This window comes from Typopeltis vanoorti, chromosome 6, assembly GCF_054136105.1.
Source record: "Typopeltis vanoorti isolate ZY-2024b chromosome 6, IOZ_Tvanoo_1.0, whole genome shotgun sequence".
Lineage (NCBI taxonomy): Eukaryota > Metazoa > Arthropoda > Arachnida > Uropygi > Thelyphonidae > Typopeltis > Typopeltis vanoorti.
Window position 1 is genome coordinate 13,183,349 of NC_143554.1, and position 27,750 is coordinate 13,211,098.

At 36.4% G+C, this 27,750-nt stretch overlaps 1 protein-coding gene across 1 annotated transcript in view; it reads right to left on the reverse strand.

The window, feature by feature from the left end:
• Positions 1-7,127: 7,127 nt before the first annotated feature.
• Nep1 (M13 family metallopeptidase neprilysin 1) overlaps positions 7,128-27,750 on the reverse strand; it is a 275,024-nt gene continuing 254,401 nt past the window's right edge. The window contains exons 17-18 of the mRNA XM_090394673.1: positions 14,318-14,394; positions 7,128-7,227 (exon numbers count right to left, since the gene is read on the reverse strand). Of these exons, the coding sequence (XP_090250799.1) occupies positions 7,128-7,227; positions 14,318-14,394 (177 nt within the window). The remainder of the gene's footprint in view (positions 7,228-14,317; positions 14,395-27,750) is intronic.

A 27,750-nucleotide genomic window follows, 5' to 3' on the forward strand; every position in this document is an offset into this window, starting at 1 on the left:
CATTTACTCTGTGTAGTGCCTGCATGCACGTGTCTTTATTGTAAGTTCCTTTGAAAATGGCAATGTGATGTTGCTGAAATATTAAAAATATATTAAAGTTTAATTTAATGTATATTCTACTGTACGTTGTAATTTCCTTAAGTTATTTAGTAAGCATGTATAACCAATATTTAAACCTTTCTACGAGAATGAATAACCATTTGCCAAAAGAATCCTCTGAGAATGAAAATTTGATAACTCTTTTATACATCAAAGGTGGTTGTGAAAGAATTGTTTTCATCCTATATATAAAAAAAAAATTCTTTCCTATTTCAAAAATTTTCTTTCCTTTCTTATGTGTACCAAAGACAATGCAACTCTAGTCTTACTATTATTATTATTTCAAGATCCCATGGAGTCAGACTCATCTAGGATGTCCCTTTTGTCATACACACAGCTCATTGTACCACACCTAAAACACATTCAAATTCTCTGCAGATAGTACACTCTGAGGCAATGCATTCCAATCATTCACAACTCTCCATGCAAAAAAACTTGCTACTCACTCCCCTGCTTACATCCTCCTTATATAGCTTCCAAAGATGACCTTGTTCTCCTCCAATCTCTCACCATTTTATGAAAAACCTCTTCAACATTAATCCTATAACAACCCCTTACTAACTTGTATGTCTCTATCATACTGCCCCTCTTCACACTATCCACTAGACCATGCAAATTGCATCGTCTCAACCTTTACTCAAATTTAGCATTACAGGGATCAGAAACTATTTTGGTCAGTTGCCTCTGGACCCTCTCCAGCATCTCTAATGTGGCCTAATCAGCATCTTATACAGTGGAACCAGAATCCCATTGCTTCTACAAGTCAGTGTCCTCTGCATCATTCCCAGAATTTTGGCAGTACGTCCTCTAAATGTCTTTTCCTAGTGTACAGAATTCCACACTATGTGGCATCAATTGCTGTAGTCAAATGGTTCTTGTTCTGATAAGGTTAGATGTGAAAAGCATGTAGATTATATCATATATTTTTATGAAGAGATGGTATGTTTGAATTGGCTGAGATGGCAGAAACGCCGACTATTATAAATGACAGAGAATGGCACATCTTCATCCGACTTTTTTTAAATTGTAATATTACTCAAAGCATCTTGTGAAGGGTTTCTAAACCAACCACATCTCAACAGGGATGACCCTGTACTAATTTCTTGTATTTGGGAGAGTGTTATCCATAACATTTATGCTTAAATTTTTGTTTTTAAAATGTCTTTTATGCAGTATTAATTCAGCATATATCAAAAACTGAGAGAGGTCTCTTTGCAATTTCACTTAATTATCTACATGATTCCATTTGAACAGTTCATTAATTGTTTGCACTGCTTGATCTGACAATGTTAGTATAACTCTAAGGAAATATGAGCTGCAGTTAAATAAGCTGAGTTATTTAATAAACCTGTTTTTTATCTGTTTTACATCACTAAAATAAAATTACTGATGCCTATTTGATAACTAATTTGTTATCCAACCCTGTCTGCACAATTTAAAAACCAGCTTGTCAAGGTGGCAATCTGTAAAAGGCATGTGGAAATTTTAGATATCTTATTGTATACTGTATTTTAAGCACCTCCATAACGTTATTGGAAGAACAACAGTATGTTGTGCCCTTTGATTTGAAAAGCCTAAGTTCAATTCTTGTCATGACAAGAGGAATCTTTAGATGGGGTTTTTTCAATTGAAGGTGAGTTAGCCAGGTTTTTTCTCCCAGAAACTTGGGTTTTTCATCCCACAAATCAGCCTCGAGATGGCATTTGTGTAGGTCGAGGATGGTAGTGGCAGTTCGCTGTAGTTGGCAGATTAAGTGGTGGAGACAGAGAGTTGTGTGTGGGTGCTCTCCCTCGATGAGCCTTTGGACTCCTTGGAGGGGTCACATAATAATAATAATAAAAATCCTCCCCCCTACTCGTCTAATATATCTGTCACTCTGTTATATTTCGAAAATGAATTGCAAAGTACAAACTCTGCTTAACAACCTTACTGTGCTGCTTCCATAAAGAATTCTGCTGTTATCACTCAGGGGCACATCCAAAAAATTTACAAAAATCTCAACAAAACTTACAATCTTACAGACACTATAAAAAAAAAATTGGCATCCTTTATCCACTCTATCAAAGACTAACCACACTGTCTAGATCTTCCAGGTGTTTGCTAGGTTGCAAACTATCTTAAAGCCAAACAGGCAAGGACAGCCAACATCAGAAGTTCCAAACACATGGACTAAATTTGATTTAGTACAATTTTAATTGGCCAATCTCTGGACTTGCTGCCCATGTGTTGGACACCTACCACAGGATGCACTGGAAGAAGGCTTCTCTACTCTGCCACAGCAAATACAAATACGAGAGGCTATTCCTGGAATTTGCCTCAGCCTTAAGAAACTTTCAAAACCTTAACAAATTTTGGTCTGAAAATTTGGGAAGCACTCAACCTTAGATCTTCAGCCCAACAACCAAGATCACCAATTTAGCTCGCTAGGGGGTGCTATTTAAGACTCTAGGCCCAACTTTGGTTGCCTTTCTTACATGTACATATCATATTGTTCTGTGTTCCCTGATGATGGTAATTTCACTTTACCAGAATATCAGAAGTATTAATTAATGCTATTGTAATTAATATTCAGTATACGTTGTAATTTCCTCAAAAATAATATTTATCACCCAGTTCTGAATTCTAGTCTTCAGCACCATTTCTAACAGCATAATCGTAACTCTGTTACATACTGGTCTGTAATTTTTGTAGGCTCAGTACCCCCTCACCCCTGCAAAAACAAAACAAAATGCATAGCAATCTATCATAAAGCCCCCATTGCCTTATTGATATAACTTAAATTCCTGTATACCTTCATTTCACTATTAGCTCCATCCCTGCATCATCTCTTCACTAAAAACTTTATATGATATTATCCTTGCCATCTTGATGAACTTCTCATTAAACCTCAAGAATATTCTTTGCAGCGGTTACCCATTTGCTATTTCTCTTGATGAATATCCTCCCATAATCATTTTTTCTTTTACTAGACACTCATTTCTGAGATTTTTCTTTCTAGTTGAGTACTGCCTACTTATGTTCTTGCTCTCCTTACTCAATGCATTGCTTTCCTTGGATGTTCTTTATGTATCTGATGTAAAAATAATTCCGTAATGTTTTCATCTTTAAGACTGCACAATTCATGTTAAAGAAACCTTACAACTGCTTACAGACACTATAAAAAAAAAAATTGGCATCCCTTATCCACTCTATCAAAGACTAACCACACTGTCTAGATCTTCCAGGTGTTTACTAGGTTGCAAACTATCTTACAGCCAAACAGGCAAGGACAGCGAACATCAGAAGTTCCAAACACATGGACTAAAGTTGATTCCATATTATATGGCCAATCTCTGGACATTCATTCATTCATTTTATATTAACATACATTCACTATTGTTTCCAATATCTATATCCCTTTGCTATATCCTCTATTGTTCCTCTCAACTCCCCTTATTTTCCTGTCCATCATGCATAGCCATTCTCTCATTGTCCTCTCATTCCTCAATAGTGATATATTGTTCTTCCCCCATTTATTACCACTATCACTCCTTCATTCTCACTTCTTTTGCTCTCATAATCTTTCATATCTCCTGTTACTTCCTCAGATCCCCTTTTTGACTCTCTTCTCACTGCTCTCTCTCTCTTTCTCTGTTTTCCCTAACAGCCTTACCATACCCATTCAGATGCACTCATTTATCCTTATACAATTTTTCATTTTCCCTTGAAATCCATTCCACCATTGATGAAGTGAACCCCCACTTCCTCATAGTTTTGCCAATTTGATCATTAGCTTGCAACCACTCAAAACCATATGCTGTTCACTAGTTTTCATCTCCTGTTTGCTAGCATAATAAAAATAATTATTTTTAACTTTAATATTAAATTTTTTGTGAAATTAGCTGGGGAGACATTTGGATGGAAGCTCTGTGTCGCTTAATGATTGCTCACCACTGGTATGGATAATATATTTCTTAATGAACAGGTTTAGAATTATGTTTGCATTTGAATAAAATTCCAACATTTACAATTCTACAATGTACAATGAGAAAAGTGTTATTTTAATACATTTAAAACAAAACTATGTTAATTAATTATAATTATTAGATTAAAATTAGATTTAAATTATACAAATTATAAATGATCATTAGCTAAGAACATATATATGACCCAAGATTTTTGGTTATTCTAAAATCATGTTTAACTTAATTATCGAATAGCCTCTAATTTTTTTTTTTTAACCATTAACCAGCTTTGCTATATTGCTTAAAATTATTTTAAGTTGAATTTAGCAAAGTGATCCTTACTAGCATTTATCAGACTTTTAATATTAACAAAATTCCATTTGGAAATTCTAATTCAGGCCTTGCTCGTGTCATATTTTTTGCACTAAAATTATTCTGTGAAGTTGCAACGAACATTTGTAATGAGTACGGATTAAGCAAACATTCAGAGCGCACACACATTTTCCTTAATTTTGAAGTTAACCTCTCTACCAGTCGAGGTGGATGAAATAATGAGACCAACTTGCACTTCTTATCCATGTTATTCAATAAGTGTTATAGAATCATATCCAGATTTATCTGGACGTATATATATATATATATATATTCTGGCTGGTTGGGGGATTAATTCTAGAATACAGATCAATGTATAATGTTATTACTTTCTAGAATAAACTTAAGTTTTGTAAGAATTATACACAAAGTAAGAAAGAAGTAGATTGTTGTTACTGGACCTGTCTTCACCTGAAACTGCTCAATACTACAGTCAGGAAACTAATCTTTACATTGCAGTGATATTGAATATTACTATAATGCATATAGATGCTTACTTTAAACTATAATAAACAATTATTTAATAATTGATATAATCAGAGGAAGCTGAGTTCTTTGCAGGTCATCAAGTCAAGGAAAATTTGAGCAAAACAATATCTTAATAGAGAGAGAGATTGTTTTTTTGGGGGGGGTGGTTACTTCAAGAAAGTGAAAGTAACTAAGGTACAAATCTCATTGCTGAAAGTCTGCATCCTTAAAGAAGGTGACAAATGTAAATGAGTAAATACATCAAGTGAACTTTATGAATAATATATGCATGTAAACACAAGAAAGATATTTAATTTAATAACCAAATATTTCGGTCTGGAAATAGCAGACCATCTTCAGTGACACTACAAGAACAGTTTTTAAAAAAATACAAGGTGGAATACTAACAATAGATTATTTAAAAATAGAACAAGCTGCATGATGTTATATCACCAAGTATTAAAGGGAATATTTTTAAGCAGAGACATGATTGAAATAAAGATATTAATTAATAATATTAAATAACATAAAATTAATATGAATTAATGAGTTATCCTGATTAGACTTTCCCAGATTTTTGATATAGATATACAGTCATTTCGATTCAGGTTAGGACGATGGAGTAAGGCCTCTATGCTTTCTTTGAATAAATGTTCAAATTTATAATGGGATCTATGTAAGAGGCGAGTTTTTGACCAAAGGATGTTGTGGTTAGTTTCAATCCCATGCTGAGTCAATCCAGATTTTTCAGGTTTGTTGTGATGAATGGAGGATTGATGTTCTTGAATTCATCACAACAAACCTGAAAAATCTGGATTGGCTCAGCACGGGATTGAAACTAACCACAACATCCTTTGGTCAAAGACTCGCCTCTTACATAGATCCCGTTATAAATTTGAACGTTTATTCAAAGAAAGCGTAGAGACCTTACTCCATCGTCCTAATCTGAATCGGAATGACTATATATCTATATCAAAAATCTGGGAAAGTCTAATCAGGATAACTCATTAATTCATATTAATTTTATGTTATTTAATATTATTAATTAATATCTTTATTTCAATCATGTCTCTGCTTAAAAATATTACCTTTAATACTTAGTGATATAACATCATGCGGCTTGTTCTATTTTTAAATGATCTATTGTTAGTATTCCACCTTGTATTTTTTTTAAAACTATTCTTGTAGTGTCACTAAAGATGGTCTGCTATTTCCAGACCAAAATATTTGGTTAATTAAATATCTTTCTTGTGTTTACGTGCATATATTATTCAGTCTTTATGTCACAAGTATCCTTAAAACATCAAGTGAACTTTATCTTAAACATTAATCTAATGTTATAATATTACAATAGCATTCTATAACACATAAAGGATAGAAAAATTGCACTATATTATAATTAATTAAAATCATTCATTTGTCAAAAACTTTTCAAAAGACTGATGTTGCAGCAGCTCAAATCAACAATGTAAGAGGTTGATGTCATTAATATACCTTAAATGCATAGGAAGATAGATACAGAGGGAATAAGAGTAATCATATAGAAAGGATATGAAACCATTTCAAACAGATACTTTAAATATGCTCATAGATTGATTTCATTCTGTTCAATAATCTGTTCATTAAAAATACTCAGTTTTAACTTACACAAGTCTCTCGAATTCAGTCAATGACTTAATGAGATGGAAGACTGTAGAAATAATATATATATTCACATACAGACGAACATATATTATGCAAATGCATAACCTTATTGAGAATTATAGGATATGCTAGTAATGTTTTGATATGAGAGAAGAAAGTATCCACTTCTCATAAATTAATAAGAAAATCACACTTTCTTCATCTGCAAAGATCTCAGAATGTCTAACATTCATATGAAGCACATAAAAAGTTTATTTTCTAGATTCCATGATTCCTCAATTCATTAAGTAGACCATGTCACAGTTTGCTTATAAGTGGGTTTTAAATCTGTCCCATATTAGCATAAAGCCCATAATGAAGTTAATGAAGTAAAGTTCATCTTGATGTTGCTGCTTTTGCAGAAAGTTTTCATAAATATTTATACAATTCTTGATGCCGGCTATCCATAGGATGTTCATTAGAATGATAGATTTCATGTGATTTTTAATGCATATGGTCACCTCTTAATTTCATTTCCATTATTTGTGAACTTCTTTCCTAAAGAAAGGCAACTTAGACTTTTTCTTCCTTTCTTCCTTTCTTTCTTTACTTTTTTTAATTTCACCATACTGAACATTTTTTTTTAGGATTCATGCGGCTTCCAGATGGACAGTTGTATGCATGGGCAAAGTCATAGGAATTAGATAATGGCCCAAGAACTCTGTAAAAAAAGAAAAAAGAAAAATGCAGACATTATGAAGCAATAAAAAATATATGACACTGTGTAACTAATTTCATATTAAAATTATAACTGACAAGAATGTATTTTTGCTTTCATCTGTATTATGTGTATATGAAGACAAAAAAATATTGCATATGCTTTTGTTTGCAGAGAGAGAGAGAGAGAGAGAATGTGACCACAGCTGCATTCTGGTCCTCACCAGACTATCACAAGTGCAAAATTATGACCTTGAAATTCATGATGAAAAATACTGAGAAAAGGCACAAAAACAAGAGTGGTATACAGAATGTATAAAGTAATGTAGTTGTAAGAGTGAGTGAAAGTGGATGAAATAAAAATTATAACATGAAAGAAGTGGTGGAAGATCAGAAACATGAGGTGACTATAATAAATTTGGTTTAATCCTTTATCCAAGTGTGAGCAAACAAAGTTTGCCCCTGAAAGTATCTACAGGACTAGGGTAAGGTGGTGCAACTCGTTGCAAAGGTGGAGCAAGAAAACATCACTCCTATCTCAGTATCTCCCATAATGCACTCCTTGCAGACATGTATAATGTTATGCATTAAGGGATTGGCCACTACCCAGACTAGTTTCGACCTTTATTGAGGTCTCTTCAGTGGGAGTCAGACCCAAGTGGAGATACCAGGCAGAAGCATTAGCAAGGTCATCTCTACCTATAGGAGTTGCCAAACAGTGTGCCACCTTTTTATTAAATTACTCTGGATTTAGAGAAAGATGTTGAAAGTTTATTTTTCACTTGGTTAGATTATAATAAATTTAGTTTAATCCTTTATCCAAGTGTGCGCAAACAAAGTTTGCACCTGAAAGTATCTTCAGGACTGGGATAAGGTGGTACAACACCAGGCAACTCGTTGCAAAGGTGGAGCAAGATAACATCACTCCTATCTCAGTATCTCCCATAATGCAAAACACATCTCCTTGCGGACATGTATAATGTTAGGCATTAACGGAAGGGCCACTACCCAGACTAGTTTCGACCTTTATTGAGGTCTCTTCAGTGGGAGTCAGGCTCAAGTGGAAATACCAGGCAGAAGCATTAGCAAGGTCATCTCTACCTATAGGAGTTGTTGTACCACCTTACCCCAGTCCTGAAGAAACTTTCAGTAGATGGCACTGGTGTAGGAAATGATGGTAGTGGCAATTTCCTGTAGTTGGTGGATTAAGTGGTGAAGTAGAGTTGAAGAATAGGTGCCCTCTGTCAATGAGTCTTTGGACTCCTTGGAGGTGTCACACAATAATAATAATATATTTCTATAAGAGCAACTTAAATGCTGACTCCTTCAGTCACTTAAATAATGCATATACATGCAGTTCATAAGCATATTAAGCAAGTTCTAGAATAGGAAATTCTATGCCTTTTTATTACTACTAGAGTGGTTCATACTCTAGTAAATTACAGAATACCAAGTAGTTTGTGCTATAAAGAACAGGATCAGTATATATAAGAGACTACAGTTTCTCCTTGTGGTCTTTGCCATATATCCATATGCTCTGTCCAAATCAATGATGCCCCACCCCACCCACAGTCAAGCTGCTAGCTGTTGATGATGTGATTGTTTCACACAGGATTAGATGGAAGAAAACCAATATGCTATTTAGAAGTCGTAATAAACATCATCATCCAGTCCTCTAGTATTACATTTTAAAAACACTTATGCACAGAGCCAGAGCCATTTGTTCTAATGGTACAGCTCAGTCCACAGAACTCAAATATCTGCACCATACTTTCTTGGCCAATGCCTAAAATTCCTACAAAATAGATAAAATATTACATAGCCCCATTACCTCTCCCTTCTTTAATACACAGGAACACAACATTTCCATTTCTATTCCCCATGTCAAAAAAGAGCCAAAGTACTAATGAAACATAGCGAGTGACCAAGATGGTGAATGGCCTGTGGAATGGTCCCTATGAGGATAGATTGGAGGTAGATTGTGAACTTAAAAACTAAATCTAGTATCTGTAGTTGTTGTTAAGGTGTTGGAACCAGATCCAGAAGTGGGTTGATAGCAGCAGTATTTCCTGTGATTGTTAGCTTGGGTTTGTTAAAGGCTGGTCATGTTGGCTGATATTGGTCAGAAGATGAGAATATATTAGAAAGAATCCAGAGAAGATTGACAAAGTTGATATCTGGTTCATAAACCCTACTCTAGAGACAAAACATGAAACATTTTCAAGTTGCTTCAGGTCTTCAATAAGCAGGGCAGTGGTCTCATAAAAGGTGATGAAATTCATCTCCCACCTGAAAGACATCCATGCACATGGTGGGATTTGAACCCGCAACCTGCTGGTTGGAGAGTGGATATATATACATATGTGAAACTGCACACCTAAAAATCCAGAAAAGGAAAAGAGGGGAAAGGAGAAAAATCAGCAGAAGGTAATGCATTCCACTCTAGTTAAACTCTTGAGTAGATCATGTATCAACCCCTTTTAATAGCTTAACTGCAAACAGTATTGTGTAGGTGCTGCATATCTACAATATTGTAATAATAGCTGTTTAAACGTAATATCTTCTTTTATTCTTTATTACTAATCAGCTGTGTGTGTGTGCTTTCTCTCTCGTAACCTTTCTTACTTACTCTACTGCGTATTATGTTTATTCACCTTCCATATTTATTAGTCGTATGCCTATGAACGCTAAAAATTTATTTGTCAGACTGCACCATCAGTATATCAAATATTCGGCATAAGACTCAATAAAACTTCTGGTAGATCTCTCTCTCTCTCTTACTAGCGTAACTTCCTTCAACAAAGTTTACATAAACAGTCATGGTTCTTAAGTAATAAAACTGCACTTTTAATGTCTTAGTTGTTTCCTGCTCACAAATCCAATTTATTTAGGAACAGTGCAGTTGTAAAATAAAGAATCAGGCAGCACTCTTTTAACAAATAATTAAAACACATTTATTTGCATTAATATGAAATATACATGAATCAAGGGAGATTGCTTTCTCTACCCATCTATAAAATCTTTAGTATAAAATTAGAACCCTTTCACTTCAACACTAAATAATCTCTTTAACTCTAAAATTAAAACTCTCTGCTTACAAATTCAACTTATTAAACTTCTAGTTTACTCGCAAAGAGGTTATTTTTACAATTAGATATCAACTTCTAACATGCCAATTGACTCTCTTATGGACACTTCTTATTACTATTAAAATTCTTAACAGTCCATATACAACATATCTTCTAGATTATAAGAGAAAATATACAAAGGGAAGTAACTTACAGAGGCTCTGTATCGCATCAGAGTCTTTTACTAAAGTCTTTATGGCTTTTCTTTCATCTCAAGTTTTAGGCTTCCTTCAGGAATATCTTGCTACAGTGGTATCACTTCAGGATATCGGGCTTTTTGACTGCAATCTGCGGTACTCAAATAGCACATATACAAGAGGTTTCAGCATACGGACAAATTCTCTTATGGATCCTTACTTCGGGAACTTCTGCTTCTAATTGCCACCACTTCTGCTACAAGAGGGATGACTGATCTGGCTCTCTTTGGTAACAGTGCTTCGCCTTTTGCTCTCTCGGCACCTGGATCTCATCTCTCCTCTTTAGTAACAGGGGTCTTGCCTCACCTCTTTTCTCTGCCGTCACTGTTCTGGTTCTGACTCCGCTTATGGTCTGCAGTTCGCCTCCTCTCTGGTGACTCTCTTCTGATGACTGGAAGCCCCACCCCCCTCTGTTCGGCTCTGTCCCTTTTTATTATGCCTTCTCTGAGACCTTGCATGAAGGGTTGTAACTCCCTAAGAATTTGGCATGACGATGATCTTTCATTTTCTTTTAAGTTCAACCTGCTTTTTGTTCTTGTCCGTGCACCCTTTCGATCGTAACTTGCCAGCCAGCAGAAAGTTGTTTGAACCTTTTAGACTGACTTTGGAGGTGTTTATGTGCAGAGCTTGTAAGCACTTTCTCATACACAAAAGTTGTAAACAACCTTTCTTATGCCCTCATAGAGAGCTATTACACAACGTTCCGGCAGCAAAAGATTGCCTTTGTTTTTAACACTCTAAAATATTTCTTGTTAAAGGAGTCTTCTTCTTCTTTCACTATGCCTTATTCCATTTTAAACAGGGTCAGCGCACTGATCTTTAACCTTCCTCTTCCAAGTTCTCCAGTCCAGGGCGTCCTTCGGACTCCATCCTTTCTCCCTAAGATCCTCTGTCACCTTATCCCTCTACCTGAGCTTGGGCCTGCCTCTTTTCCTCCTTCCCTCCAACTCCATCTCCACTCGTTTACCAACATACTCCTCACCCTTCCTCTCTACATGTCCGAACCACCTCAGCCTACTTTCTTGTATCTTCTTGCCAATTGGTCCCACCTTAACCATCCCTCTGATGTAGTTTGATAAGGTGGGACCTGTCCTTTGTCACACCACTCATCCATCTCAACATCCGCATCTCTGCTACCTCCATCTTCCTCTCCTGTGCCTTTGTTATAGGCCACGTCTCCATGCCATGAAGCATCGCTGGCCTCACCACCATTTTATACAGCTTTCCTTTCCTCTTACAACTCACTCTCTTGTCGCACAGGACCCCACTCATCTTCCTCCAGTTCATCCAGCTGCATGTTATTCGGTGCTGTATTTCCTCATCCAGGTCACCATTCCTCTCAACGACTGACCCAAGGTACTTGAATTTCTTCCCTGAAATTAGCCTTTCACCCTGAAGTTGTATGATCATATGCTCGTCACTCCCCATTGACATATATTCAGTCTTCTCCCAGTTAATTTTCATGCCTCTCTCCTCCAATACCTTTCTCCACTCTTCCAGGGTATTTTCAAGCTTCTCTCGGAATGATTCGCATAGAACAATGTCGTCGGCAAACAGCATGCTCCATGGTGCCTCCTTCTTGACATCCTCCACTACTACATCCATGACCAGGTCAAAGAGGTAGGGGCTCAGAACTGACCCTTGATGTAGCCCTACGACAATGGGGAACCCTTCTGTCATGCCGACACTAGACCTGACCTGAGTTTCTGTTCCCTCATACATCTCCTTCACCATCCTCACGTACTTCTCTAACACCCCCCCCCTTCTTCCTCATACACCTCCATACCTCCTGCCTGGCCACTCTGTCGTATACCTTTTCCAGGTCTATAAACACCATGTGCAGCTCTACTTGCATCTCTCTATATTTCTCCATCAATCGCCTTAGCGCAAATATTGCATCCATTGTCCTTCTTCCTGGCATAAATCCAAACTGCTCCTCACCAATTTTCGTTTCCTGCCATATCCTCCCTTCAATTACTCTTTCCCATATCTTCAATGTGTGTGACATCACTTGATCTCTCTATAGTTGCCACAATCTTGAACATCTCCTCTTCCTTTGTAGATTGGGACGAGAATACTTTTCCTCCATTCGTCTGGTATCTTTTCCTATTGGGCTATTTTCCTCATCAGATCCCATAACATATTCACACCCTCACTGCCCTGCCCCCACAGCCTTTCCATTCTTCATTTTTCTCAGTACCCAATCCACTTCCTCTCTACTTATGTCTTGCACCGGTCTCTCGTTTGCCTCTCCATCCCCACACCTCTCTCTCTCTCTTGGATTCTCCTCATTTAGTAGTTTACGGAAATATTCTTTCCATCTTCCTCTGATTTTGTCCTCCTCATGTAATAATACTCCTGAGGCATCCTTTATCTGCTTGACTGATGTTATGTCTTTCAAGGTCTTATCTCTGGCTTTCGCTATTCTCAACAACTGAGCTTCACCACCGTTTCTCTCCAGTTCTTCATAAACCTCATCAACTGCCCTCGCTTTCGCCCTTGCCACAGCTCTCTTTGCATTTTTCTTCGCTAATCTATATGCCTCCTTGTCGGCTCTAGTTCTAGCCATGTCCCATTTTTTCTTTGCCTCTTTCTTTTCCTTGATCTCCAACTGCACCTCCTCATTCCACCACCATGCCTCCTTATCCTCAGGTGGTCCCTTTCCTGATGTTATACCAAGCACCTCTTCTCCAATTTTTCTAATATTCCAACTGTTAATGTCCCACCATTCTTCCACATCCTCTGGTAACTTCATTTCTCTCAATACCTTTTCTTTAAACTTATTCCTTGGGCCTTCCTCTTCCAATTTCCACCACTTTATTCTCCTCTGTATCCGCCACTTCCATCTATTCTTCTTTTCCCTTTTTATATCGCAGTCTACCACAACCAACCTGTGCTGTGCCACTACACTTTTTCCATTAATCACTTGACAGTTTTTCACCTCCTTCAGATGTTTCCTATGGCACATAATATAGTCAATCTGACTCATTTCTTGTTAAAGGAGTATATACAGTTAATTTCAAAAGGGTTATTTACAATAATATAATAATATCTAGCACAAAATATACAGAGAGAAACACTGTTATTTATACAACATTCTCATGGGACTTGGCCTCTGTAAAAAATCAATGTAAAGCGCTTTGGTATTTTTAAGCTACATCGAGTTTTTACAATATGTTTAGCATAGCATTTACAAGCAAGTTTGGCAAAATTTGTTCTTTTCACAAAGAAGACAAAGCAGTCCATTAACAACTGCAGCAGAACAGTCATAAAGAAAAGATCAAACAACATATTCTAATGAAATCTAATTTGGTGAAAGTTAATTTACTTGAATATAACAATATTACCTAATAATTGGAATGGTAGAAGAAGAAAACGATATTGATAACAAAAGGATATTAATCAAACTGTGCTATATGTAAAGAGGGAGAGGAAAAAAATCTACAATTCTAGTTCTGGAAGCAAAACATGGCTTCATTTGTTTCTAGCCTTCAATAAGTAAGGTGGTACATTTCATTGGGATAATGTCAATACCTAGATAGATTGTAGAAACTCTTTTTAAAAGATTGTAGATTGTAGAAACTCTTAAAAAGATTAAAAATCTTTTTAAAATATACATTAATTTTTAACATATATTAGTAAATCATTAAAAGATAAAATGAACTGTTTTGGCATTTCTATCTCAGCATGTGTTGTCTACACTTTATAGAAATGATTTCTCTATCATCATCATGAATTAAATCGGTAAGTTATTGCAAGTAACAATTACCTGATGGGCCCTGGACTATGGACAGATGATCTGATTTTACTGAGAGCATCTTCTGGCCTCATTGTACCACACCAAATCTGAAAATACAGAACGCATATCAAATTCACATATACTTATAATATACATGAAGAATAAAATAAGCATCATTATACATATCCTGCATGTCTGGAATGGCATTATTACTAGTTCAACAGGATGCAGTATACAATGCAGTCTTTTTTTTTTACTATAAATGGATTCAGAGTCTATTATATGCATGTACAAAAACTGTTTTTATAAACTATTATAGTTTTCCTTAAATTCGTTTAATTTTAGTTATGCAAATTCAGAATCAGTGTATCAAGAGAAGTAGATCATCTCATTTACCAGAGGAGGAGAGTATATGATTGAGACATAATTTGTTAAGGGATTGTTACTATATTAATGTGGAAATACATTTTTCATAGAATGAGAAAAAAGAAAGAAAGGCCATTTGTGTAAGGAGGGTAAGAGTAGGGAAGTGAGAAGCAGATTTTTTTGTTTAAAAAGTGGTTGGTTAGTGGAATGCACTGCCTTAAGAGTATAGTAGGTAATGAAATAATAATGATTTAAGGCACAATTTGAGGTCAATATGTAAGAGCAGGACTTCCCACAGCATCCTCTTGACTCAAAGGAGGTCTAATGATGATAATAAAACTGCCTTCTCTAACTACTTGCTGGACTTCTGTTCAGGACACAGACATAATAAAATTTTTAGCCTGCACCTTATACTCTTCATGGATCTGATCCCCACCAACTGCCTTGTACCTCCTCCATAACATTTTCTTTTCTAGCACAGCTTGCTTATTTCGCTGTTCATCCATTTCACTCCCACTCTATTTACTCGCTTAACCCTCTGTATGCAGTCATACATTACTTTTGTCAGATAATGCCTTATGAGTTTCCATCCATTGTCAACATCCTTTCCGCTCAGCTCATCTACCAAACATACTGATGCCAACTGGCTGCAGAGCTACCTATAATCACCTACTTTATACTTCCACATGTATCTATTTTTGGCAGTGACCTTTTCTTGTTCCATCACATCACTTCCCAAACAAGTACCTCATGATCACTCTCACCAACTGTGAGAAGTGTCAATGCCTCATTAACAACTACATCTTGAATTTATCACCAAATCCAAAACATTAAAGCCTCTAGTTGCTTCAATCACATGCTGCTTAAGATACTTTTATCTCAGAAATTCCACAAACTTGCTCTCCTTGTTCCCATAAACTATCTCCTCCTTCCAGTCTATATTCCTTTAATTAAAGTCTCCCATCAGGATCACCTTCCTTTTACATGCCCAAATTTGCCTAAACATTTTACAATCAGTATTCTTTGCATTCCTTAGCCTATAACATCATTACTTTGTTGTGATGAGGACCCAACAAGAAAGGGAAGACGGGATGAATTCATCAGTATGAGATTTCTTGGATAATTACTGGAGGCAGAAGTAGCTTGTAACAGTTACATGCTTGAGCAAGATTTCTGGAGTAGTTAATCTTTAGCCAACCCATGATACTAGCATACAATAGGATTTACTAAATTTATATGTGTCGCAATCACATAAAAAATTCACAAAAAAATCACCAATTAGCTAATATATATATATATATATATATATGTATGTGTGTGTGAACTAATTGTATATTATTATCATGTTAGAAAAAACATTGAACTTTTCAAACCATTTCAGGCATGCAGTAATCCAAGTGATAGCATCACATTAGATAATAAATTCATCAGCCATTTGAAGACATTAACAAGAATAGTCAGACAGTTTCTGATGTTGGCATTGTTAGGTTATTTTTGCTGATGTTTAAAGTGACTGGAATAATTTGCATACTGTAGTGGACTTTTTGAATATAGCCCTCTGCCTAAGCTATGGATGTGAACTTTGTTGACCCAGGAGATGTTCAAGCCCTAGGTCTACTTGGATGGTGTGTGTGCTCATTTCTTGTATCATCCAGGATATAGCCCTCTGCCTAAGCTATGGATGTGAACTTTGTTGACCCAGGAGATGTTCAAGCCCTAGGTCTACTTGGATGGTGTGTGTGCTCATTTCTTGTATCATCCAGGATATAGCCCTCTGCCTAAGCTATGGATGTGAACTTTGTTGACCCAGGAGATGTTCAAGCCCTAGGTCTACTTGGATGGTGTGTGTGTGCTCATTTCTTGTATCATCCAGAATACCACTGTTAGTATTTGGATTCCAAGGTGAGGTATTAGAAGTTACTACTTCCTAGTCGGTAGTTAGTTAGTTCAGGCTGTCATCAATCCTGAGAAAGAATCTGTTCCTGACATGGAGCAGATGTCTATGCAGCCACACCTTACATCGTGGATAGTTACTGCAGCTAATCTGGGGGTAACTCCCCAAGGACATGCTTATTTAATGGTGGCCTAGGGTGCCATATTATTTAAGGTTCTGTAGCACTTTGGTTTGAGAGGCCTTGTCAACATTGTCCCACCACTCCTGATGGCATTGCTACTGTTGGTCCCAAAGGTGCAGGAAATCTGTTTTAAATGATGAGACAAACTTAAGGAAAAACTTAACACTCTTTTCCACCTATTCCACAGTCAAACTCATTATTTTTAAATAATCCACCTCACAAAAATCAAGGTATCAATACAGATATTTGATTTTCATCCCATATATTTGTAATCTGTTCATCAAGACTGCTGCCCCTTGAGAATTATAACATTCAAGTATGGTAAAAGCAGATCCAAACAGTTCATAGCCTCCTCAGATTTCTGAAAGAGTTCTCTTTTACAAATATCCAGGGGTTTATTGGATCCCATGTTTCTATGGTCTAGTCTACAGTGGAACTTATATTTTGAATTTAAAACAAAAAAAGAATGCCAGCAATGTTAATCACAAAAGAGAAGAAAAGTCTGGCTTAGTTCATCATATATCCATGTCAAATCCCACCAATGATTGGGATACAGTCACCATGCTCTATTTTGAAGAAAGCTTCTATTCCTATCAAGACATCTTCTGTCAACTATGTTTCACTGATTCCAATTATCTTTGGACAGGATGAGGCTATTAATGTCAGCAATTTATTTCCTTTATTTCTGAAGTTCCTGATAATTGTATAAAGAAACATAAATCATTGTCAGCATTGCTATACCTATTATTCTTCCCTCTAGGCTGTATATGACTGCAATATACCATACACTTTCCCATCTATCAAGTGATTATTCCTCACAAGAGGCAACCCTTACAACCCTGGTTTCCCTGCCCTAACATTCTCACTTGCCAAGAGAAAAACAATTTCTCCAGATCCCATGTCCCTCCTTGTTTAAATGCAACATCTCTCACACACAGCTCTTTTCTATCCTCAAATTCACTCCAAGCATCAGCATGTTTCAGACCTTTTGGCACATTTTTGCTATCATATCATTCATTATTGCTGCACTTCTCAATTCTGCATTATCCTATCTGGAGAATATGCTCATGTCTTCTCTTTCACACTTTTCAGCTGCACAATTCCTAACATCAGATCTCATGCTACCTTTAAGATCTTTCATACTAACCATCACTATCATCTTATCAACATCCTCAACTCACTTAATTACCAGAGACTCTCTATTATTCCTCCAGGCAAGCACTCCAACATTCTAGCTTGCACACCATGATCATTGAGTCCCCATACATCACTGCCCCCCTCACAGATCTATTCACGCCTTATTCACCAGCATTCCTAACTTCTCTGACACTATCCCTTTCATCATTTGTTTTTGTTCTTTCTTCATTTTCCCTATTATAGCCCTGAAGAAACCACCAAAATATGTGCAAAACTAGTTGGCATGTTCTGTACCTCATATAACCTACTGACAAATAACATTTTTCCTATGTGTGTTCCCAGTGCATTATATATTTTGTCCCTAAGGTAACATTTTAAAAGAACTTGTTTCTTACTCCCTCACTCACACCCTTTTTATTCAGCTTCCTTGAGAGTCTTTTGTTCTACCACTCTCTCTCTCTCCCTCCATTCCATGAAGAATCACCTCCATCCTCTGATAACAGCCCCTCACTAACTTATATTTCAACCAGATCTGCATAGAGTAATCCATATACAGTATGATCAAGGTCTTGCACAATGCATAAGCTCTACTTCTACATGTCAAGATACTCCTCATCATTACCATAATCAACTGTAATCGGCATTACAGTTTTTGTAGCATGATTTTGAAACTTCAAATTCATGTCTTCCACTGCAGCCAGATCTCTAATTTCTTCTATCTCCTTCAAAATTTCATTGCTAGTTGTATGCCATATTCCATCCTTGCCTACCAAATTCTTAAAACCTTACCTTTGCAATGCTAAATTGGATTTTGAAACTTCAAATTCATGTCTTCCACTGCAGCCAGATCTCTAATTTCTTCTACCTCCTTCAAAATTTCATTGCTAGTTGTATGCCATATCCCATCCTTGCCTACCAAATTCTTAAAACCTTACCTTTGCAATGCTAAATTGGAAGCTCTACTCACTGACCTGCTCACACAGTCTAGTCATTTCTTCTCTAAGACTACAACATCTGTTCTGCAATTCATAGTTCTTCCTAACTTTGCATCATCTGCAAACAACTGCATATCTCCAGTTTAGAAGATCCCAATATCAAAAACATACACAAACAATAAGAGTCCAAAATCAAACACTTGCTGTGCCACTAGTGACTTTTTACTAGCAGTTCTCCTCATCCCATACACAACTTCATGATGCACAACTAACAACTAATCATGTGAGTAAGAGTTTTAACAGTAAAGGAGTAATTTTGAAAGTTTATTTTTCACTTGGTTAGAGTATAATTAAATTAAAAGTGTTAGAGTATACCCCAGTCCTGAAGATACTTTCAGGCGCAAACTTTGTTTGCTCACACTTGGATAAACTAAATTAATTATAGTAAAGGAGTAAGGTTATTTGGCTATTTTGAATTTACGGCCAAAGCAAGTAAGGCTATGAGGCCAGTGCATTATGTCTGTTAATTGTATGTGTTCTTCTAGCTAATTTGTTTGTTTTATGGAATGAAAACAAACCTGAGTTTCCAGGAGGGAAAATCTGTCCACCTCCATATGAGACTGGCTAACTCACCTTCAGATGAAAAGCCCTGACAGAAATTCATGAAATCCTATCCTAGATAGGATCCAAACTGGTCTTTCCAATTGAACAGCATTGTCAAGGAGTAAGGACTATATGTGTTTTTGTTGGAGAGTAGCAATGTATTTCACACATTCACATTCAAGGACTAAACCAATAATATAATTTCTTGGCATCTTTAATTTATTGTATACTCCTAGTTTAATCATGGCTCATTTCTTTCTTATTCCATTTAAATTTTTCAGTTGGTTCCCTTACCACACCAGCTTTGTTTATTCTATTATCTGCTTCTATATTAATTTAATAAATTCACTAAAAATTGTGTCTAAAATAGTTGAAGTATTTCACTTGTTCTGTAGGTTTTCCATTGAGAATGCAGTTGATGTTTTTTCATCTTGTCTTTTAACTGCTGTTTTTCATTTTTTAAGAATCCTGAAGACTTGTATAGGATTATTTAGTACTGCAACCTCATCTGCATAAAATAAATAGCCGAGTTGAATATCCTCAGTTTTGATATCAGGTTAACTGACTTACAATTTAAATACAGACTATGTATTGCTCTCTATAAGAAGTGCAGATGATGGTTTTAGAAGTGAATGTGCAAGAAAGGATTGAGATAGTTATGGATGTACAGGTGACATTCAGGTCTGAAGGGAGATGTAATATGATAGAGAAGAAAGGCAGGGAGGAGTGGAGGAGCCATATGAGATAAGTGGGGTCAGTGGGACTGGTTATAGAACCAGAAATGAGCTAAAATTATTGGAATAAGTGAGATGTGGTTGGATGAGAGTGGTATTCTGACAGGAATGGAGATGGAGATATATGTAGTTTTTCTTTAAAATAAACAGAACAGAAAGGGAGGAGGAGTGCTGTTGATGCTAGCAGAGGAGTTGTGCCCATCTAAGGTGAATATGCAAGGAGAAAAATAGTGATAGTAGTTTTGGAGCAGTGTGGTGTGAAGTGGAGGTGGAAAAGATGAGATGTTCAGCAGGGTGTTGCTATAGACTTGGTAAAGCAGAAGGCAGTGAGAAAGAAATATACAGTAAAATTTGTATAGGAAAATTAGGAAATCATGGGCGATTTTAATTCTTGTAATATAGATCAGAATGAAAACAGCATCTGGAACCAAAGAGAGTAAATTTCTTGAGTTTTTAAGGGACAACATTCTTAGGCAGTGTGTAAGAGAGGGTACATGAGGATCGTGGGTCTGGTATTTCATTTTCTCATCACAGGATGCTAGTCTATGAAGTGTCAAATCCTTCTTCCTTGCGAAAGTGACCATGAAGGGATCACTGGGGTGGTGGCTAGCCACCACCTCAGTGATCAGGACTTTAGTGAGAAAGGATTATAAGTGAAACTATAAGGCAGGTGATTATGATGAACACAGGAGGCAGCTTGCAGCAATATCGTGGAATGAGGAATTTAATGGGAAAAAAATCAATACTGCTTGGTCCCTACTCAGGAACTTCCCTGGAGGCTTCAAGTTCCTGAGGTCCCCAGGGAAGGGGAAGTGATATGATGCATAGTCTGCACAGCAGCATGATGCACACACCCAAAAGGGGCGTGTGTGTGTGTGGTGCTGTGACCAAATGTGACCAAATTTGTCATTTGGCCCCATGGCTCCCAAACTTTAAATATACCTTCCTAAGCCACCTGAATAAAAAAAAAAAAAAACACAGAAGCATCCAATTCACCATTGAGATTGAAAACAATAACACTCTTCCTTTTATATATAAATATATATGCAACTAGTTAAAGCATATGATGACAGTACTTGAATGGGCTGTAGCAAAATAAGTTAATTTTATATTTAATATGTGAAGATATTGTGTAATTTTAAATTGTGTGTTGCTATGTCATATTTATGATTGAAACATCAAGTTTGGTTAGTTCATCAATTTTTAGATGGTATCATTTCAAATTCGCAGTTTCTTGTTTAGTGCTCTGGAACAAAATGGCAGTGAAATGGAGATCACTGTGTACATCGGCACGAAAGACAGACGAGTGAATGGCATAGATTTTTCAAGAATAGTATGGTACTTTGAGTGTAATATGTATGCATAAGGAGATGTTGTGAATGAATATGAAAAGATGTTGAATAAGAGAGAGAGAGATAAGCAAGTGCGGGTATGCAGGAAGTGCAATAAGCTGATGGACCACAAAGTGTGTTTGAATAAGAATATGAAACATGGCATTATAAGTGAAATGGATGTTGAGAAAGATTGTGTGAATGTTAAGAAAGTGTGAAACAGATAAGAAAATAGTGTGATTAACGATAAGAAAGTATGCAAGAATGATGGTGAAAAACTGAGTGAAGAATAAGATAACGAGGGAATAATGGTGAAAAAGCATGTATTACTGATGTTAGTGAGAGAGAGTGAATGATAGCTAGAAAATGACACAAGATTTGAAAGCAGAGTTGGTGAAGATTAGGCAAGAGATGAAGCAGATGTGGAGTGAAATGAAAGAAATTGTAGATAGGTATGGAAGAGTGAAGAAGGCTGGAATGAAGGATGGCCATATGAAAGAGGTAACGAAAGACTTGCAAGTAATGCTGTTTAGTGATTCGATGATTAAAGGTGTGGTGAACATCGAAGATGCACAAGGTTTGTTTTTTGAGAGATAGAATGAGTAGAGTGACTGAAGCATTAAATATGAGGAACAAGCAATCAAAAGAGTTGGTAGTCGTAATAGGAACAAATGACTCTATTAGAAACGAGGAGAATGTAAGACTTGATATTACAGGGTTGTTGAGAAGAATAAAAGATAGTGATAGAAAAGATAGTCAGTGTGTTCCCAAGTATGACTGTTATGAGTTGGGGCAGAGATTATGAATGATATGTTAGCAAAAATATATGAAGAGAAAGGAGTGTAGTTTGTGAATGTGTGGAAAGAGTTCGAAGGACGAATGGTATTGAGTGATGGACTGCATTTGAATGGTTTCAGTGTGAGTCATTTGGAGAGGTTGCTGCTGAAAGGGAGAGCAATGAATGTAAAGTATGATTCCAAGCAAGTAAGAAGTGATGTGGAAAAGCAGAAGAGTGAAGGAGGAGCGATTGATGGAGTGCTTATGAGAGGTGGGTAGCATAGGTGAAGAATGAGAGAACAAGTGTGCAAGACAGTCAGGGAAACTGGGTGGGAGTCTGGGTGGTTAGGAGGACTCAGCATGAGAAAAGTCAATGCTCAAAAGAAAGTGAATGTGTGAGTAGACAAGAAAGGAATGGGAAGGCATGGAGAATGGCTACCACTATAATAAGTGGTAGCTGTGAAACTTGCTATAGATCCAGAAATGAACTGTTAGGTTTGTATGCAAATGCTAGAAGTATCAGAAGCAAGGGGAACAAAATGTTTTTCTTTTTATGTGATTCCCACTCACGAAAGGTTATAAAGTGTATAGTATTTTAGTACTGTGAGTGAGTGAATTATTTTTTTTTCTATTTTTATTAATTACACACACATACACACACACACACCATCCATTATCGATCCACTGCTGGATGAAGGCCTTTCCAAGATTACTCCAACACTCTCTGTCCATGGCTCTCCTTTTCCATGTCACTCCTGAAAATCTAATGATATCATCAATCCACTGTGATTTCGGTTGGCGTCGTGATCATTTTTCCTCTCGTGGAATCCAGTCCAATACTTCTTTTGTCCATCGCTGATCTTGTCTTTGGGCAATATGCCCAGCCCATTGCCACTTCAGATGTTTCACTCTTCCTATGATGTCAGAGACTTTGGTTTGATTTCTTATCCATGTATTCCTTTTGTGATCCAATCTTGTGATACCAAGCATACTTCTTTCCATACTAAATTGTGTTGTTCTTAATTTGAATTTCCTTTGCATTCAGTGTCCATGTTTCACCATATGTCAGTATAGGAAGAATACACTGGTTAAAAACCTTTCTCTTTAGGCATAATGGTAGTTGGCTTTTGAATGTTGAATGTAATTTTCCAAATGCTTTCCACCCAAGCATCGCACACCTTTTAATTTCATCCATGATATTTTGTTCCATTGATATCTGTTGTCCTAAGTATATCTAATGATCTACTTGCTTAATTTCCTCATTATTGATTTTATTATTTCTGGTTGGACATAACTATTGAACAAAACTTGGGTCTTCTTTAGGTTTATCTTTAGACCTGCTGTTCTGCTAGCAATTTGGAGCTCATGGATACAAGTCTGTAATTCATGTGCAGTTGAAGTAAAGATAACTATGTCATCTGCAAAGCATAAATGGTTTAAATATCTTCCATTTATCTTCAGACCTTTCCCTTTTCAATCAAGAAATCTGAATATTTTTTCTAGGCACACAGGGAATAATTTTGGAGATATTGTGTCACCCTGTCTTATACCTTTCTGTATTCTCACAGTAGAGATGTTTCCATTGAAATGAACTGCTGCTGTGGCATTGGTGTATACTGATTTGATGGTTCTGATGTAAGGCTCCTCCACTTGTTGGTTTCGTAATGCTTTAAGTATTGCACAAGTTTTAAGTGAATCAAAGGCTTTCTCATAGTCAATAAAACCAAGACATAGTGGTAAATGATATTCATTACACTGTTCAATAATCTGCTGTACAACTTGAACATGGTCCATTGTACTAAAGCCCCTTCGAAAGCCAGCTTGTTCTTTTGGTTGTGCTAGGTCCAGAGTTGCACAAAGTCTATTAGCTAAGACTTTTGTAAACACTCTGTAGACCACTGATAGTAGACTGATAGGTCGGCAGTTCGTCAAGTCTTCTATCTCACCTTTTTTATGTATCAGAATTAGGGTAGCCTTCTTCCATGTTGTTGGTACATCATTTTTCTTTAGGCATAAAGTAAATAGTTTGGCTAAGAGTTCGTAGATTATTTCTCTACCTGTTTTTAGAAGTTCAGCTATAACTCCATCCTCACCTGCAGTTTTCCCATTTTGGAAGCTTTGGATGCTCTGCATAACTTCTTCTGGTAGAATCTGTGGTACTTCAGCTATGATGTAGTTGTCTTCTTCTTCATTTAATTCATCATCTTGGTATAATATTGAGTAGAATTCTTCAATTCTTTTTGCTATTGCATATCTATCTCTAGTGATGGTCCCGTCTTGTAGTTTAACTGCAACCATCTGTTTACTGTTCATCAATTGCTGTTTGGCTCTTTTGAGGTTATGGCTGTTTTCAATTGTTTGTTGTATGAATTTACAATTGAATTTTCTTATTTCTTCTGTGATATGTTTTCTGATTGTTTTGCACAATTCTGTGTATTCAATTTTATTCTGTAGGTTAATTGATTGTTTCATTTCTCTTCGTTTCTTCATAAGCTGTTTGGTTTCTTCAGAGATTTTGTCTTGTTTCGGTTCTGTGGTACCAGCTATTTCAAGTGAGCATTGTAAAAGTTTTTGGATAATAATGTCATTATTTTCTGATAGATCAGCATTGTCATCTAAAATAAGATGTTTAAATCTATTGTTTAGTTCGTGTCGGTATATATATCTTTTTTAATGTTGAGTTTGTGTATATCCATGTTTTGCTTTGATTTCCTAAACATTTTTTTTCTTTCTTTTTGGCAGTTTATTTGAATCTTACTGCGTACCATACGATGGTCACTTCCAATGTTGAAGGTGTTTATAACAGAGCAGTCTTGAAAGATGTTTTTTTCTTGCTGACAATAAAGTCAATTTCACTAGTTTTTCCATTTGGACTTTTCCATGTCCACTTTCTATGTGTTTTTTTCTTAAAGAAGGAATTCATGATATACAGGTTTTCTTTTTCTGCAAATTCTATTAACCTTGCTCCTCTGTCATCTCTCATGCCATATCCAAAATTTCCCATTGAGCTTTTATCGGAGTGTTGAATACGATAAAGGAAAACATCATTACAATTCTGAAATGATGTTTTCCTTTATCGTAGAGCTGGGATATATCATGATAGAAGGCTTCAATTTCTTTGTCAGTATGACTTATTGTTGGTGCATAGACTTGGACGATCTTAAAAGTGTATCTTTTCGAGATTTGAATAACAATACTTGCTATTCGATCGGATACACTGTCAAATTCTATTATGTTGCTCTTCAGTTTTTTTGTTGATCAAGAATCCAACTCCACTGATTTTTCTTTATCTTGACTTCTATAATATAATATGTCTCCATTTTTTAATTGGAGAATTTCTTCACCACTACGTCTGACTTCGCACAGTCCAAGAATGTCCCATTTTAGTCGAATTAGCTCTTCAGTTAGTTCAATTAACCATGCTTCACTGCTCAGAGTTCTACAGTTTAATGTTCCAAGCTCTAGTTTCCAATGGCAGCATGATCTGGTTACCTGGAGATTCTTAGCACGCTCTGCCTTCATGTTTAACTGCCTGCTGCCATAGGTAGTAACAGTCCGGCCTCCGGGTAATGAGGGCCATTTTATTTCTGTTGGATTCATCTTAGAAGGTTAGGCCATTAATTCACCACGCTGGCCAAGTGTGAGTTGGTGAATGGCAATATTTTCACATGGGATCGCCAGTCCCAAAACCAGTAAAAATTTCATGCTGCTTGATCTCCAAAAACATGGATGAAGATGACATCCTGACAGGAATTGAGATGGAAAGATATGGATGCTTTTTCATGAAGATAGAGAAGGCAAAAAGGGAGGTGGAGTGCTATTGATAGAAAAGGAGTTGTGCTCATATAACGTAGAGGTGCAAAAGAAAAATAGTGGCAGTGGTTTTGAGGCAATATAGTATAAAGTAGGTGTGAATGAAATGAAACATTTAGTTAGATGTTGCAACAGACCTCATAATGGATGATGAATGTGACCATGAAATGTATAAGAAAATTAGCCAAGAAAATAGGAATAGGTTATCACTGTGGGCGATTTTAATTATGACAATATAGATAGGAGTGATTAAATAATATCTAGAAGTAGAGAAATGAATTTCTTGAATTTTTGAGAGAGAACTACCTCAGACAGTATGTAACAGAGGGCAGGCAAGGGTTAAAGGTCTTGGATTTGATCATCTCATTAGAGAATATCATTATAATGGAGGTGTTAAAGCAAGCACCTTCCAATTGGAGAGAGTAACTATGAAGTGATGACCTGTGTGGTTGCTAGCCTTATGAAACAGCTTGCAGCTGTAGCATGGAATGAGGAGTTGGGTGGAAAGGAGATCAATATTGCTTGGGTATGTTGAAGAGCTATATTGTAGAAGCAATGCCTAAATGTATTCCAGGAGTGAGAAGGTTAAATAAGGTAGGTGTCAAATACTTGAATAAAAAGACATACAATACAGACAGGGGGAAAAAGGCATTATAGAGGCAACATAAGATGAGTGGTAATAATTAGTTCCATGAGGAATACAAAGAACAAGCAAGTAGCACCCTCCTTGCTAAGGGTAGCAAAAGTATGAACAGCATTTAGCTTTAAAAAAAAAAAAAAAAAAAAAACACCAGCAGAAGAAAGAATGATTGTGGAGAGGTGATGTCAATTGGAAGAAATGGTAAAAGGATAGCCACTAAGATATGTGCCATATCTAAGACATATGCTCTGCCTTAAACACTGTCTCTGCATTCACCACATTTTCAGGTATTTCAATTACCAACCACTCTTCATGTGAAAACATGCTCTCCCTCATCCATGCTCACTCTCCTTATGCAGCTTTGTTCTCTCCCTAACTCTTCCATTCTATGAAAAAACTCCTCCACATTAATCTGGTAATAACTCCTTACCAACTTATATGTTTCAATCATGTGCCAGTGTGGTTGGCCAAGTGGTTAACATATCCACTCTTCAACCAAAGGTCACTGTGGTTTGAATCCCACTGTAGGTATAGATAGTTGTAAAACATTAGCTGGATGAGCTTTTCTAGCTCCTTGAGTTTATAAGGTTTGTTCTTTAAAAAAAAAAAAAAAAAAGACTGCAAATTACATTTTCCTTAAACTTTCTTCATACACAGCATTCCAGAAACAGAAATTAACAATTTTCTTAGTCAATCATCTTTGGAACTTTTCCAATATCTCTTTCATCTTGTTGAAAACCAGGTGACTAAAAATCTGTGCACAATAATACATGTGACCTGATCAAGGCCTCCTGCAGTGGAATCATAATTACCTTACTTCTAAGCATCAATGTCTTCTGTATCACTGTCATAATCCATTGTACTATCCTGACAATTTTAGCATTTTAACACAATATGTCCCCTAAATTGTAGATACATATCCAACATCACCCCCCCCCCCACACACACACCAAATGTATACTCCACATCCCATCTTTGCTTCTGAATTTTAAAACTTTGTAGTTTGCAACAGTGAACTGGTCATTTATCTATTATCCAAGCTCATCTGCTCC